At 34.5% G+C, this 17,154-nt stretch overlaps 1 protein-coding gene across 1 annotated transcript in view; it reads left to right on the top strand.

Moving 5' to 3' along the window:
- The window catches only part of LOC136771512 (chemokine-like protein TAFA-2), an 81,182-nt gene extending 65,899 nt beyond the window's left edge, over nt 1-15,283 (top strand). Inside the window, exon 5 of the mRNA XM_066723855.1 lies at nt 14,582-15,283. Within this exon, the coding sequence (XP_066579952.1) occupies nt 14,582-14,614 (33 nt within the window). The 3' untranslated portion in view covers nt 14,615-15,283. The remainder of the gene's footprint in view (nt 1-14,581) is intronic.
- The last annotated feature ends 1,871 nt before the right edge of the window (nt 15,284-17,154 follow it).

Below are 17,154 nucleotides of genomic sequence, written 5' to 3'. Positions count from 1 at the left end.
TGCTTCTAACACATCAACTTTGAGGACAAATTTGTTCACTTGCTGCTTAATATATCCCACCCACTGACAGGTGCCATGATAATGAGATTATCCATGTTATTCAGTAGTCATAATGTTATGGCTGATCAACGTATATCCTCTTATTGAAGCAGAGAAATTCATTCATCTTTGTGCACGTTACCTCATGTTTTGAATATACAGAATTCATGTGAGAAACAATATGAACAATAATGCACAATCCTATTCCAGCTTGTGTCCCTTTTTTTATTCCTCTAACATTTAATCCTCCTGAGATTTTAATTCCACGCAGCCCATCCTTGCTTAATTGGGATTTAGTTAAAATGCCCACTTACAATCCCACAAGGATACAATTTTTCAATTAGTTAAAGATTTAGGCAGCTTTTTAACATTAAAATATGAAGAATTCCCATGACTTTACTCACGCCACATTTATTCCCGATTTTAAAAATAACTGGGCCTAGCTTTCTTGTATGGGTAAAAATCAATCAAAACTAAGAAACAGCTAGCAAAAGATTGCCTCTTAAAAAAAAAAAAAACTAATTAGATTTTGATAAGAAGATGCCAAATGGTATGTGTTGTATTTTAAAGCAGAATAACTATATATTGTATCACAAATGTTTTTTAATAGCCTAAACTAAACTAGACAGAGTAACACTTTCTTACTTCCAATGCAGAGGAAGTGGGACATTAATTATGTCAATTGTATAAAGAAAGGAAATAATCTATTATAATTGTTTCTTAAAGCCCTTAAATCTACAATTATATTGGTAATATAATTGGTGCTGAAGGAACCTTTGATATAATGTTTTAGTTGTTTATTTATATGGAGGGAAAGCATACACAGTAACAGTTTCATCCAATTGGAGTTTAAACCCTCTAAAACCCCATGATAACAATTAGCATAAATTAAAACAGAACATTTCTACATATCTACTTCTAAAGTGGTTAATCACATTGTTAATCACGTCCAATATAATGTGTAGTATTTGTTATGTACCTACATTGTATGTGTTCATTACTGATAATAATCGGTGTTTGAGTAAGGAAAAAGGACCAAGGAAAGGGAACGTGTATTTGTATCAGTATTATGGTTGTGCAAATGATGCTTAATTAAGGATATACAGATTTAAGCCTGTGTCGAATAAAAGCTTTGAGCGAAACTTTGTTCTACTTGCAAATTTCAATTTGTAAACACTTTAACCGTATTGTGGTTTATTATATTTATTGGAGGCTACTTTCTACTACTTTCAGTAGTAGGTAATGTGATAGCGTACAAGTTTGTAATTCACAGGTATATATAATGTAATGCTGTGGAATCATGAGCATTTATGAATTTATATACATTTTGGTTGCTCCAGATTGTTTACACCCAGTGTTTACTAGTGCTTAGCTTCTTACTGGCACATTGTCACCAATGAAACTTTACCATTGGTACTGCCAAATACTTGTTAGGTTTCTCAGGCAGCTATAAATCAATAAGACTTTATTCTGACATGCCACTTAACCTTCAGCAAAGCCTGTAAGCTTATAACTGCAAAACACTATGAAGTTAAAAATGGAAATCGAAGGGGATTATAATCCTTCTGAACCCTTCAGTTAGATATGCTTATACAACTGAATGTAGATGCAAATCATGATAGGAATGGTAAATCTGCACATTGTATTAGACCATAAATCACATTAGTTTTTGTGTTATGTTTTTAATCTTTTCACAGTTATTTAATTTGGTTTTGTTAAGTGTTCTTCACCCAACCATTTTCTACTTCTTGAGTAAACATTAAGTTGGAAACTATTTCAAGCACGTTTGTCAGTGATTCTGGGAACCTGTTCGTACCATCAAGATGTGACTTTTTGCAATGGAAAACATAAACTAAATGAAACGTGATTTGTGGAGTATCTGTGACGGAAGTAATCTCAGCGCTGTAACACAATACATTTGTAGCACTCACTGACCTCAGCAAGCAAGGAATAAAACTATTTGACTGTTTCATGGGCTAGCTTTCATCAATTATATGCTTTGGTTGTTTATTTAGTTATTTATTCTGAAGCAAAGACGGCAACTAAAAACTAAGGATTTTTATGTTGTTGTTTTATATTCTCTATGATTTGCTTTCCCCAGAGTAAAGGTATGTGTGTGTGTCTTAACAAAATCGTACCACTCATGCTTTGCACTTTCAACTGCCTGACTGAATGATAATATTCTGTCTCTAAATGAAAGTCTAAATGTGCGTCCTCTTCTATTACAGGTAGCACGGTAGTTGAAGATCTCAATGGCATTATTCCATCTTGAAATACTTTGCAAGCTCCTAATGAGCTGAAGTTCCCTGAATGCTGACGTTTTCTGTACATAACAATGGGGTATCCAATTAATGAAGGAGTAGTCTCTTACTGGATGAGAAACCCACAAAAAATGCAGATGTGGACAATGAGAAGAGCCTTTGAACTAATATGAAGACATACTAGTTTGAATAATCAGAAAAAGACTCTCAGTACCTTTTTAACAGCACCCTCTGCACATTTTCTGATGCTGAAGAAGGGGAAATATATTCTTTGCACCACAACGTGCTACTACTTTAGTCTGAATTAAAAAAAAATAGCCAGTCTACTAACTGGTAAGAGTATTTTCCTTTTGTCTTAATTCCATCTCTACAGGCTTCAGTATGGGTTATTAAATAAGCTTTTGCAATACCATTTCATAATTTTGGTATAAGACATATAAACCATGAAATGGTGGTATCTAATGAAATGTTATGCCTGCCAAAATATGTAAAAATGTCATCTTAATTAAAGCTGACATATATTCTTAGGTCAGGACAGTGACAGTGTGTCCTAGAAGGCAAATACATATTACATTGGTTGTTGTTTGCTTTTTTTGTTAGATCTCCCAAATTATTTATTTTCTATTGTTATTTTTTGTAATATATTGAGCATACCATAAACAATATATATAATCTGATTCCATTTGATATTAGGATTATGTATTCTGAAGCTTCACCATTTCCCACTGTTTTGGTTACTTGGAGGTTTTGAGAATAGATACATAATTCAAACCACCACATGAACATGGAGGAACCATGTAAAAGCAAATATTGATATATTACAAAATGCAGACATTGTATTTCTAGGATATCAAACCTATTAATATTTTTTTTAGGAACAATAGATTTATTTCCCATAATTATAAAAAGAATATACATGTTCTAATGCTTTCAGACTCTGATATTTTCTATATTATGAATAATAAATAATGATGTTTTTTGCTTTTCTAGAACCATTTTTCCCTATTGCAAACATTTTCAGTGTACAGTACATGATGTTTGATTAAATACAGTACATTACTTAGAAATCCCAGGCTTTGCTTTGCTGGAAAACAGAACAAAGACATAAGTGCCCATTTAATTACAGGACATTGTGAAATGTTTTCTAATGCCATCTGTATGGTTTGCAAAAGACAGAGAGCTGCTCTAAGTTTAATTTTGTATTGTTTACTTTGAACTTTTTAAACTTATGATTCTTGAGAAAAGGTGTAGGAAGAAATCTGCTTTGCCATGTTGAAGAATCTGAAATATTTAATTTAAAAAAACACCTTCCAGAAAGTTTAGAAGTCATTTCCAGCTATATTCAGATTAAATGTATAACAAAACTGGCCCCTGAATTGGCAGTAATTTGCAGTGGAATATACTGAATTGATTCTTGTGTTGGACACATTCTTAAAGACATGCATGGCTAACAAATTCAAAGATGAATAAATAAATAAAAATAAATCACAGATGAATGCTGTCAACATAAATTATCTAGCTTTTAGACATTTAGCAAATATACCTTCTCTTTTTTACTGTGGCGAAATGTTTGTCTAAATTTAACCAAATTATAAACCTTCAGGTATACTCAACAATTTAGCATATAGAGTAGCAATAAAATTACATTGTTGAAATATTTTGCAGCTCTTAAGAACAGTATAAACATTTTGTGGGGCTTTTACAATGGGTGTGAAGTTTTTATATAGGATATAATCTTTAGAACAGATGCCACAAGTGAAAATCATAATCTAACTAATTCCCCCATGGAGAATTTTATATTTTTATTTCCATGCTTATTCACAAATCATATGTGTAAATAGAACAATGGCAGCAAAATGAATGGCTCCAATGGCAATTTCAGTTTAAATGCGCCTGACAAACTGGGCAAAACTCAGTGTTCATATAAGCCCATCTGTTACAGTCAAGGCCAAGTCAGTGAAAATGTTTTATCACCTTTGTTGGTGTTGAACTCAACACTCGGGTCTCGGGAAACTAAGCCAGATCAACACTAACAAACCAAAGTTATACAAATTACTCTGAAACATTTTAATGAACTAAACTCGGACTTGTGTGTTAATAAGGCCAGAGGCCAGAGTACAATTAAAAAATCACTCTAAAATTCAACAAGATATGTCACTACATGAAACAAACTGATTAACTGAGTACAGTAACAATAGCCGGATTAAATCAAAACTTTGACCCACCCGCTAATAGAAAACTACAGAACTGTACTCAGTTGCGGCTTCATTTTTAGTAAGATGCCACTTCCTTCTAATAATAAATGTAACTGCTGTGATGTACAGGTTTGTAGTTTGCTGTTAGTGGGTGGGTCAAAGTTTTGATTTAATCCGGCTATTGTTACTGTACTCAGTTAATCAGTTTGTTTCATGTAGTGACATATCTTGTTGAATTTTAGAGTGATTTTTTAATTGTACTCTGGCCTCTGGCCTTATTAACACATGTCAAAAATAGTTTTTTGTTTTTTTTTATCGTGCAGTTCTATTTACAGGCATATGATTTGTAAATTACCTGATTACTTTGTATCTAATTAAACTATCTATTGGACATTGTTTATACAGAAGCTACCACAGTAGGGAATGTTCTGACAGATTTTACCCTACGTAAAACCTACTTACAATGTATACTTGTTGAATAAGTAGATTTCTTCTTCAACCCTAGGCTGTATTTTTTTAAGCTTAATGTACACATAGGATTCAAAATCATGCTTTGGGATTCATTCATTTTATTTTGATTTTGTTGGGAGGAAATAAAACAGAAAATGTAACTGCAATGTAAAATAATGTACTCAGCATACAATCATCACATCTGAAAATGTATTAATTATAGTAAATTAATGTTGTCCTAACAGGTGAATAAAATTGTGATACTAAAAGAATACGAAAAAAGTACCGCGTGCCTTTAACTTTTTTCAAGTCTGTTGTCTCTATCCTTTTATAAGTAATGCGTTCATTTTTTTTTTATAAGGTAACACAAAGTTTGAATCTAGTGGGTGGAAAACAGCTTTGATCATAGCTGTGTTGTTTTTATTTTCCAACCAGTTTCAATTAACCAATCTAAACCAGTCTAAATATGCCTATGTGTATTGAATGTTTGCTAAATTGATATGATATTATATACTGTGAGGCAGAATCTCAATACAGTTTATTCAAAGGACCTAATTGCTAATTTAAATGTTTGAAAAATGTTATTTACAGTGTACAGACTGAAAACAAAACAGTTTTAAGATCTAATCAGACTGTGTGAAAAGCTGACTGGTATTATCTGAGTTTATGAATTTGTGGAATTTAGAGAAAAATATATTATAATAACACATCACAAATGTCCTCCTGAAAAATAAAATAAAAATATTCACACATTAGGAGACACATTGTAATTTTATAAATGGTTATTGTATTGTAATTCTTCCCCAGTGTAATTTACAGTATATCTATTTTTTCATTTATTTTTATTTAGGGAAGCATTCATCATCTCCTATCCAAGCATCCAGGAGTTTGTTTCCGTATAGTAACATGAAACATAGTCGTTTGTTCAAACAATTGTTAAATTATATCTTTGGAGTTGCAGATCTATATTTGTGATTTACTTTATAAAAAAGGTTGATTATGTTAGCGTAATGTAAAACAGGAGTGATGCTGAAAAAAGGATAGATAAAAAAGTATTTTATTGTGCAGTTCTGTGGGTTTATGAATAATAAGAGATCACCACCAACAGGGTAAAACAAAGGGTTAAAAAAAACAAATAGTACAAGCCCCCAAAATATTAAGAGCATTAACATAAGCTGAAAAATTTGGCTGCATCACTCCTATCTCCTATTTGTTTGAAATGATTGGATATCTGTACACTTATAGTGTGGATTTGTCTATCGTTGATAAATACAAGAGAAAAGGCCCAGTAAGTCAATATGGTTAATGAGTTGATGTAAAAAACAAACCATTGGCATACTGTGCTCAATTTATATGCACTAAACTATGTGTATTGATATCATCAAAGTGGTAACATGCAGGCAGCTCAAGAACTGTAAAGGTATATATAGTTTCTACCTTGTTTATTAATATCCTTCATTAAGTGTAACTGCAAGGTGATTAAGAAAAGACAATGCAAGTGTACGTTCACCATCTTTCTGAGTAAATCAATTTGAAATTAGTATATGTCTAAGTTTCTGGAAATGTGTGTTTCTTGTACAATAAGCTAGTTACTCTATCTCTTGAACACAGCATTATCTGTCACTGCAAGATTACTGTATGACTCACTATACTTATCATTTTTCAGACATTGATCCACAATTGTTATCTTTACAAAGGGAAGATAATTGTAAGCATAAGACCTTTGAAAACTTGAAATATCTAAACGTCTTTTGATTAAAAGTGTTGCTTTTGAAATAAGTTAATTCGAGCATTGATTGAAATATTATTTATTCATATCAAACATGCTAGCGGTCAAAATATGGGAGACGTGTAAATATTACTGAAGACCACTTGCAAAAGTTTAGTTTAGCACTCCAAATGAAAAATAATAGGAGCTTTGGAATTTTACCTCATTTGACCTCATGAAACTGCCCCTTGAAAAGGTGATTACATCTCCCTCAGACAGAAGGCTGCAGACAGCTTTCAGAATGTGAATGTAGCGAGACACATGAGTTATGTGAAAATCTTGAACAAACACACTGATTAACTGGTCAAACAGCTGCTGGTTTGTCTAATCGGGAAGTCTAAAAGAGGCAGAAAATGATAGTGTATCCATAATTACCTTTCACAAGGAATTACATTCTGCTCAGGGGATTTCAAGAAAGCCAATGTTTCTCATAATACATAATCTTAAAATAGTAATAGAACAACTTGCACTGTGAAAATCTCCTTTTACAATTAAATCGTTTCCTGTAATTCGCAGTAGGTGGCAGCAGTAGAGTTCGTACAGTTCGTACAAGAACACGTGAAACCATGGTAACCATGACATGGAAAGTCTACCATAAATATCGACATAAAACTGATCAGATAGGAGTAGCACTCGTATTAAGACAAGCCATTCAATGTCACTGTAAATATAACATTTAACCAAAAATAACACACACACACACACATATGACTACTTAATCACTTAATTGCTTGATTCCTCACAGATTTTATAGCTTGGTACGCACTTGAAGATGCATGGTACCATAGCTATCAGTATATAGAGCATTTTCCAGTATTTTGTAATATGAATGTTTCAGTTTTCACATAAACTTTAGGCATTAAAAGGCTGCGAATATGTAAAGGAAATAAAAGCATTTTATTTCAGAAAAAAATATAAATGGGACCTTTATGGGATTATGTTAAGGTAAAGTGTGTTTACTTATTGTTAAAAAAAAAATCCTGTTGATGCCAAGTGCTTTGACAACCCAATTCTTTGTGACGCCAATAAAGCCATTTTGAATTTGTAAAGAGAGCAATAGAAAAAGAAAACCAATTAAAAGATAATACAAACTAGGTTATCAAAAGTCCTACATAATGGTGTCCTAATTCAGTTTTCTGCAGAATTCTTTAATGTGGTGACAGTAGAGAACATGGTTTGATCTGAAAGAGCATAAATGGTACAAGAAGTGGAAAAGAGGGGAAGAAGGTTTTGCCGTACTTACAAAACAAGGTGGTGGTAGATTTCCAACTGGCTCAACCTGTGAAAGTTGTAGTCTAGACATTGCTGGCTTCAGTCTGGATTGTTGTGTTCAATTGAGTAAGCAATAAGGCAAGACTAGGTGAAGAAGGCTGGATTGAGAGGATTCAATAAGAAATATCTCTAATGGAATGCCAGAGATATAGGATGGGGAAGGCGAGGATGATTTGAATTCAGTATTATCATTGAAAAGGTTGGACGACTCAAAAGGGTGGAAACAAAACCCAGCTAGTTGGAGTAAAGTTAGCAAAGAAGGGCTCCTAGCACATATTTGGGGAACACCTATAGAGAGCGTGTAAGGTAAACACTATGTAATCTGGAAGGAATGATCTGAGTGGAGGAAAGAAAGAGAGGAGAGTGTGGCCTGGAATTCAAAGGTGTAAGAGAGAGGGAAGTAGAAAGGTTTGATCGATGGTTTCAAAAGCTGCTGAAACATTAAGGAGCTTTTAGGTAAGGATTAGGACAGAGAAGAGTGAGCCTGCAAGTAGATTTTGAATTAGATATCCACATGTGTGTACATTAATATATGTATGTGCATGTTTATCAATATGCATTGGCATATTTAAATTATACTAACTGTAATATATCAAAGTATACTTTGTATACTCCACTTATCAGGAGCAAAGTACTAATATTGCATGCGCACAGAGTACAAAACATCAGAAACTGGAAAGGTAAGTGCAAAACATACACACAGACACACAATAATTAAACCTTTTCAAACTAATTAACCCTTATGAACCCAGTTTGATGTATATGTCACAAACATTTAACAGGCTTGACATAAATATATTACCAATTTACCAGGCCAGTGTGTGTGGCATATATGTCATGCTGGGTTTCTAGGGGTTAATATTCAATAATCTCTGCTTAAGCATGGTTTAGTGAAATTTATTCTGTAATGGTATGCATGGGTTTGCTTCAGCTGTATTTAAAGTTGAAAGGTTAAAGTACTGTCAAATTCTAAATTCTTTTAAATGATGATCTGTGTAGCCGTAGACTCGAATATTTGTGGTTATTATACATATGTCACACATCATGGAAAGCAATGCCTGCTGTATACACTGTATGATTTATAATTCAGACGCAATACAGCGGAAAAGAGCACAATCAGATGGTTTCTACTGATCAGTGAGGCAGCTGTCCGATTTCACGCAGAGAAAAGAAAGTAATAGAATACAAATGGAGCTATTCGTATGAGAAAGCAAAACATCTTGTGTTCTTTAAGAACAGAAAAGACAATAAAAATGGACTAAATGGAAACTAGCTTTTTCCTCTTATACATAATTTCTTATTCGTTTCCGGCCCAGTGGCGTGTGCTTTAAGTGATGTTCTCTTGTTTCTTCTGCTTAGGTTAATATTCCACGCTAGGTATTCATGGAAGTCATTGCTTGCTTCTTAGAAGACAGTGTTCTGTGTTACGGAAGCATATTAACATAAAATAATGTCAAAAACCTGTGTGTGAATAAGTGTTCTGCATGATTCTCTTAGGGATAAATATCCCTGACATAGATTTCCAGATTTAACTCAATACATCTTTTCATTTGTAATTGATTGAAGCCATATGATGGAATATAAATGGTACAAATGTCCAAAAGCACTATAGAAATACAAACAGTTCAGGTTATTATAAGCACTATATAGAACAAATATTTGACCTACCTGCAAATTGCAAATTACAAATTGGCACCCTTGAGCATTTTTAGTAGAAAGTAGTAGAAAGTGGCTTCTGAATATAAATATAACTCATTGGACATAAGTTTGTAATTGTCAAATCACATGTAGGCCATATCTTAAAATTGTTCTAGGCCCAAGAGCCAGTATGTGTCTGTCCTCCTACTAAGCTTAAAATTCCAGTATTTTACAGTAAGACATCAACTGTAAAATAGTTATGCTGTTGCTGATTGTGACTGCTATGTTCTGAAAGAGTTTTAGTTAAACCAATATTTGCATATTGACATGCTTATAATGGGAAATAAAAAATATTTTATTGTTGCCATTATTGCGAGTGAGTTTTACATTTTATATGTATTTTTTTTGTTAATGTTACTCTTGTTTTAAATGGAGGCGACACAATATTATATTGTAAGACAGTGTTCTGCGATATATGTTTTCCATGGGCACAAATCTGGCGGTCTGGGGGGTTTGGGGGGAGGATTGGGTTAACTATGGTCCGTGGAGGCTGACGAGGTGTGGTGCGGGAGGTACGGTTGGGACCAATAAGGCAGAGTGGCAAAAAAATGCATAGATGTGTGCTTGCGGACGCCAACAGCTATATTTTTTGTTTGATAACTGCAACCAAAAGTCCGTTATTTTGATGGACTTGAGCGCCTTTTCCACACACGTCATTCTGAAACTCTATCTGCTCGATCTGTCACTACACTGCACATTTGTGCATGAGAGTGCCTGACAACTATTTCTTGTTTCGTTTTTGCAGTGCATTATTGGAATTAAAAAAATATTTTTTTCGAGAATTCAAATCTTTTGGTGCTTTTCCCCCCTCAAGAAACTTAGTTTATTTAAAATTTAGAATAAGCATCGCAGGCACAGCAGACACCTCTTATGGGCACGAAAATGTCCGCGGGCACAACTTTGTGGACCACTGTTGTAAGAGAAGGTGTAACTTCAAAGAAACTTCTTGTCACATCAAAATTAATTATGTTGTACATTATCAGGAACAAGGTACTGATAAACGTATAACACAAGTAAATAATTCAGGTTTAAGAAAAAGCGTTCCGTTTACAATGAAGAAATGCAGAAATACAGCAGTCAATTGTTCCCCTTTTGATTGTGTCATATTTTTAACCATCTCAGGTCAAGGAAAAGCCATCCCTCCCTCAGTATGTTATAGATAGTGTTGTATTGCACTTGGAAAAATCCATAACCCTGTCACATGTTTCCCCAATGCCTAAGTTATCTTCGATTTGAAGTGTAATATCCCCAGTTTGTGTGCAAAATGTATAAATAATACTTCTGAAACTTGTAAAAGGCTTTTTAATTATTCTCCGTGGACCAAGAGCCTGCTGTGGAGCTTGTGGGAGTGAGAAACTGATAAAAAGATTAAAAATTAACTACAAAATTAAAACAGAAGGTGATATATGAGGTTATACTATTCCAATTCATGAGAAGTACTTAGTTTCGGTTTCTGAGCAAATGTAAATAGTTTGTGTTGATTTCCATTCAAATAAAAACTTACCAGCCAATCACAGATGCTGATTCAGAACTCAAAAACAGTGTTTGTTTCACAGCAGCTTCATCCTTTGACCCAATACCAATCCACCAACAAGCGTGTAAGTTAATGTGTAGGTCACAGTAATCAATGCGTATAGTGAAGCCAGTCCCCTGGACATGGAAGGGCTTTCAAACCCCCCCATCTCTGTAAATTGGCATTTTGTGTACCAGATAAGTCACGCATTTGAGGCTGTGTGAAGTGGGGACTGGGAGGTGTGTCTGAGATAACAATTTGAGTGCAAGCAATGTCTGACTGCAAATGTTACATTAAGCATGATATTTTCTTTGTATATAAAAAGGTCATAAACTGGACATAAATGAGTAATAATATGAAATCTCTACTTTTCTCAACAAAATAGACATGCATTGTATGTATAGCAATATTGGAAATAGATTACAATTCAATCATTATATTCGACAGACACAAAAAATGCAGGTTCCACGGCATAAAAACACTTTTGAAAAACACGTTCAAAAAGGCACATGAAAAGAGTTCTCTTTAAACCTCTATGTTATCAATCTCCATCAGGAAGGAACATGCTTTTCCTATTACTATGACTATCATAAGAGCACATCAAAGAAATCGCTTACTCACCATGTGTGGAGTTGTTTAATAAGTATTTAAATGTGCGGCCTCAGAAATAAGTAGTTTTTTGCAAAGATTTGGCTTAATTCCAGCTCTGTTATGAACTGGTGGTGATGATATCAAGGGCTTTGTACTTATATTTTATTGAATTATTTTGCATAACAGTGGAGCTTATCAGACTTGCATGGTAAAGGAGATAAAATACTGAGTCCACATAATCCTCAAAATGAAAGAACATATTGCCGAAAAACTCAGACTGCACATACAATAAAAGGGTGTATTAATATTGGTGAAAAGAGCATGCTTTACTTTTGGTTATTTAATTTGATTAACAATAAAATACTGCCACTTGATGCATTTGAATCAGCCTTATGGACCTACTGAGCACTTTCCAAATAGCACATGTTCTTAAAAAAGGACAAAATACATTAAAATTAAATACACTAAAGCATAATAAAGGAAAAGTGTTTTTATATATAATTTGATTATATTGTGTAGCTTATCCTCTTAGACTTACCAGTGCGTAGAGACAATGACAGTTTAAATCTAACTTTCAAATATGTTTCCAGAAGTAGTCAACGAAATGTACAATGCATGTTGCACTCTCTGCTCTCAGGAGCATTAACTCACGTCGAAGCAAACTCAACAATGTGAGATCATTCCCAACGGCTGTGGTTCACCCTACCACTACATCTCCCCTTCTGACAAAAGGAAAAATAAATACCTTACTTTTCCACACAAACAAGAATAACCCTCAAACTAAGGAGGTCAGGGTTAGACCATCTGAGTGCTCCAGGCTGAATGACAGGATGATTCTTCCTATCAGAGATTTTTAACCTTGTTCAACTATACTGTATATCCAGACTTTTGGGAGGGATGGATTAACAGACAGAACTTGCAAAAGATCCCGCACTTGGGAATAGGAGGTTCTGCTAGCACAGTTTGCTGTGAATCAGTAGATCTCCTTGGCTATGCCGTGATCCTCTGCGTGGCTCAGGTGGGTAAGGTGCGTGCTTGTCACTCCCATCCTCTCTCCTCCTTGAGAAGTTATTGCATCTTCCCACCAAACATCACACAGGATCTAGAGGTATGTTGCCTGACCTCAGCTTCGGATAATTTTAGGTCTGGAATGCAGAGATTGCCTCCAGGGGTGAGAGAGATCCACCTTGATGTCAATGATCATGTGTTTCCTTGCCCTTGACTCTGCTCAGCTGTTCAATCTCTTTTTTTGTTTGGATGATGGGGTTGAAGTAGTGTTGCCAGAATGAGAACAGCTGTTCCCAGCTTTCTGCCCATCAGCAGTTTAACCAGTGTGTATGCAAGTGCTGTGTGGATCGATATGATAGCACTGCTTCTTTTCAGGAGCAGACTTTCCTCCACCCTCTCAGCCTCTCCTAATGTTTTCCATTTTCTCTTAACCATCTCGCAGAGTATATTTTTGCTGTGGGCAATTTTCACTCATTTTGGCAAACAGATACGTTTAGGGATGTTAGTAGAGAGCATCTAGGTGGGGTGCAGAATGTGCTTTCTCACTTAAGAAAATATCAATCCCTACATGAAGTAAACACAAATATGACGCCGTAGAACTGCAGACAGATTAATTGTTTGGTTTTATAAGCACCTTACAAATACTTTGCTAGTACCACTGTAGGTATTTTCTTCCTCGTCATTCTTAAATACCTTTATCTGGCCTGCAAACCACATTTATAGAATTATCTATATTCATCAAATATTTATTCCTGAAGCAATTCTCTCATTCCGAGACAACTTTACATTGCAACATCCTGCGTGTGTCAGTGCCCATCTTGAGTTCATCAATAATGAACACTAGGTATCTGCACAGATCACCAGAGGTGTCCTCACAAGGAGGGTATTTATACATTGGTTCTATTTTACCCAATATATGTTTTGGCTTCTTTAATAATGTAGCTCATTAATGAATAAAACTATTTCCGCAAATCTATTTTCTGCTGTTGAAATTGTAATCTATATATGAGCCCGAACACCGAAGAATACTCCATCCCACAACTTAATCAATGGTCTTATGTCACCTGTTAAGTTGACTAGTGGGTTTTACCAAGAAAATCAATAGCATGGTTAGTTAAACTTGATTGTTTACTGTTGACATGACTGTTGACAACTTGACCTTCATTGGCCCATCTATGGAAAAATGAAGGAAAATATGTTTACATCACTATAACGAAAATATGAACCTCAACTACTATACAGTGACATGTCAGGGGGAAATACAAAGGTTAAAACGTGTGTATAAGGTGTAATATGTGTTTTTCTTTGTTTTAAAAAAAGTAATATATATTCCTAAAGTCTGATGGTTCCCAATAAAAATCAAAGGAAGAATATGAAAAAGACAGTGGGCCACCCATGTTCTTCTATAATGTCAAACAAAAATTACATCTCAAAGCCCAACAGAGAATGCTACGGCATTTCAATTACAGTGCATGTCCGACATGATATTGTGTGGTTGGAATATGTTTCTTCAATGCACCTTTACCATCTACAATATCAGAACACCCATATTAGCGCCATCATATTGGCTTCTATGAGTCAGATATGTTTGAAAGATATGACATTTGTCATTTTGCTTAAATAACACAGTGAATTCAAGTGCTCCTGGAGGAAAACATCAAAGATACATTCATAAACAAGTGTATGTCAACACATTTAAGCATTTATTTTGTTATACATTTGTATGTGAGTTCATCTCATTGGAATTCCCTTTATTTCTCTAATTGTTTAATTGTTTTCTCTCTAGCTGAAACTCAATGACGACCCACGCAGGGTATGATGCCTTGCTTTCAGCTGCACTGAGAGTGAAGATTGGAGAGAGGAAGAGTGTGAATGACAATATTGGACTGATGTAGAATCACCTACAGTAACTGAGGCAGCATGACTGCCTGGTGTTCATACAACATGTTTTATTGGTATTTATGTTTGGGTTACTCCTATTCAAAATGAAGCAGCTATATGTTAATCAATATAATGTGGCATATTATACTGAAGTGCTGTCAGAGCAGCATACATGCTGTCCCCTCGCTTGTGACAGGTTAAAATACAGTTTTTAGGCTTCTTTGTTATTGAAATTACATTACAGATGTATTCTGATGCTGAATGGGCTTCACATTTACATTGCTGTATTAAGAATGGGAATACCTCAATTGAAATGACTGTTTTGTTTCTTTTCTTTACTTGTGTATCCCCTCTCTCCCTCTACCCATTTCAGTTTCTGTATTTCATTTGGGTCATGACTAAAAGATGGTAAACTGTCAGTGTGAAAGAAAGTGCCTACTAGTACTTTGATATGTATGACTTAATTTATAGAGAGGGAATTAAGTGTTTTAATTCTCCTGCATTCATTGTACTTGTATGATTAAGAAGTAAATATCAAACATTTCAGCATTTTCTCCATATTTGTGGCTTTATTTTACTTTTTCGTAATAAATGTATTTTAAACTTGCATGATGTCTGCTTTCTACACTTCACCAGTTATGGAGAAAACATATTTAAAACTACACATAAACTTAAACTGATGGCAAAATTCCTTCAGTGGCATAACATCTTACCTATATGTGTGTTGTTCTATCAATAATGTATGGCACACACAATACCACACCAATTGACACAAAGTTGAAATGGTAGAGCTGCATTACTGATATGATATTATTTCCTCAGGCAAATGAGACAGGGGACAAATAGCCTCTTTTGAGACAATTTTGTGTACCGCAGTAGCTGTTCAGTCTGTTCACTCGCAGAATCACTTTCAGTTTGTCAATCTGTTACCCATAATGCTTTCACAGAGGAACATTTCTATAGCTGAAATTAATTGTATGTACAACCATGCAGATCACTAGTTATTACATCAGTGATGACAGATGTGGGAAGTGCACTTTTCTTTTTGACCTGCCTCACTTATGATCTGAAGGAATTGCTCCCCTAATCGGGTTAGCATTGAACTTGGGATTGTGCTTCTGTCAGAGTGCTTGCAGGGAAAAGTAATAGGTTTTGCAGCGATGTTACATCCATTTTCACAATACAGCAAATGTATCTCATTACATTCTGCAAGTGTAAGCTTTAACACTCTTAGCAGATGTCCTTCTGCTGTGAAGACTGAGGAATTGTAGGCAACCGGCCTCTTTATATCCAAACAACTGTCTGGTGCCCAAACACTAAAGCACAGAGCGTGGCAGATATAGAAATCATCTTTCTTATGCCCTTCAGTTTTCATGATCGTACAATTAGGCTGGATAATTTATGAAAGGCCCTAAACTATTTTAAATCAATGCATTCACAGCACACACTTAAAAACAGAAACATACTACAGATCAAATACCACAAGCCATACTGAATCATTGTGTAAGACTAAGAGATTCAACTCGACTGTGCTGTAAGTGCAGCCCATAAGGAAGAAAGCAGAAAACATTTACATCTTTGTATGCGTTCCCAATGCTGAAGTTCAAGAAGGAAATTGCAGTCAACAAAGCTGTTTAAGCGGTATGTGCAAACAGCATAAGAAAAATTAGTAGCAGTTTTTCCTCTCTTTTCAGTCTCTTTCCTTTAGACACACTGTGATAACTCAAAATTGACAAGACCTAATAGGACGTTTACCTTCAGAAACAAGATGATATCTGTTAATCTGTTATCTGATAATCTTACCCCACTACTGACTATAGTAAAATAAACACACACACACACACACACACGCACACACACATAAGGAAAGTTGAGAAAATCCTTATTAAAAGAGTACATACATCTAGTGAAAGCAAAATAAACACAAGATTATACATCTCTTTGAGCTTTGAAATGGAATGTTCATCATCAGCTGTATTGCTTGACAGATACTTTAAAGCATTAAAAACAAACAATTGCTTTAAAGTTCAACCTTTTTATATCTATAGTTATATCCTTATCACATTTTGTACTGAATGGCCTCAAGCATAAATCCCCACCTTTATTAAGACTGCATTCACATTCTAATGAAGAAAAACAAACATATTTTCCATTTTGGAAGTAGCATACCTTTTTTTTCTTTTACTGACATTAAAAATGGTCTCCTCTTCGCTCTCCAGAATAAACATAAATAATGAATAGATTAGAGTGTGCTTTTCCAGAGAGAATGTGTTCCATGAACAAATTAAGAGCTTAGCTGCAATTTTATTTCCATTTCATGGAGATTATAAGGTTAGAATGGTAGTATACTGGTGATATTTAATAGCAATAGAAAATTCATTGAAACCACAATTCTTGTGCAATTTTGATTTTGAAGAGATAGATTGTCACAGGTTTATACTAAGCACAGAAAGTGAGGCCAATGTAAAATCTACATTG

Source organism: Amia ocellicauda, chromosome 15, assembly GCF_036373705.1.
Source record: "Amia ocellicauda isolate fAmiCal2 chromosome 15, fAmiCal2.hap1, whole genome shotgun sequence".
NCBI classification, from domain to species: domain Eukaryota; kingdom Metazoa; phylum Chordata; class Actinopteri; order Amiiformes; family Amiidae; genus Amia; species Amia ocellicauda.
This window is presented reverse-complemented; position numbering and strand designations above follow the sequence as displayed.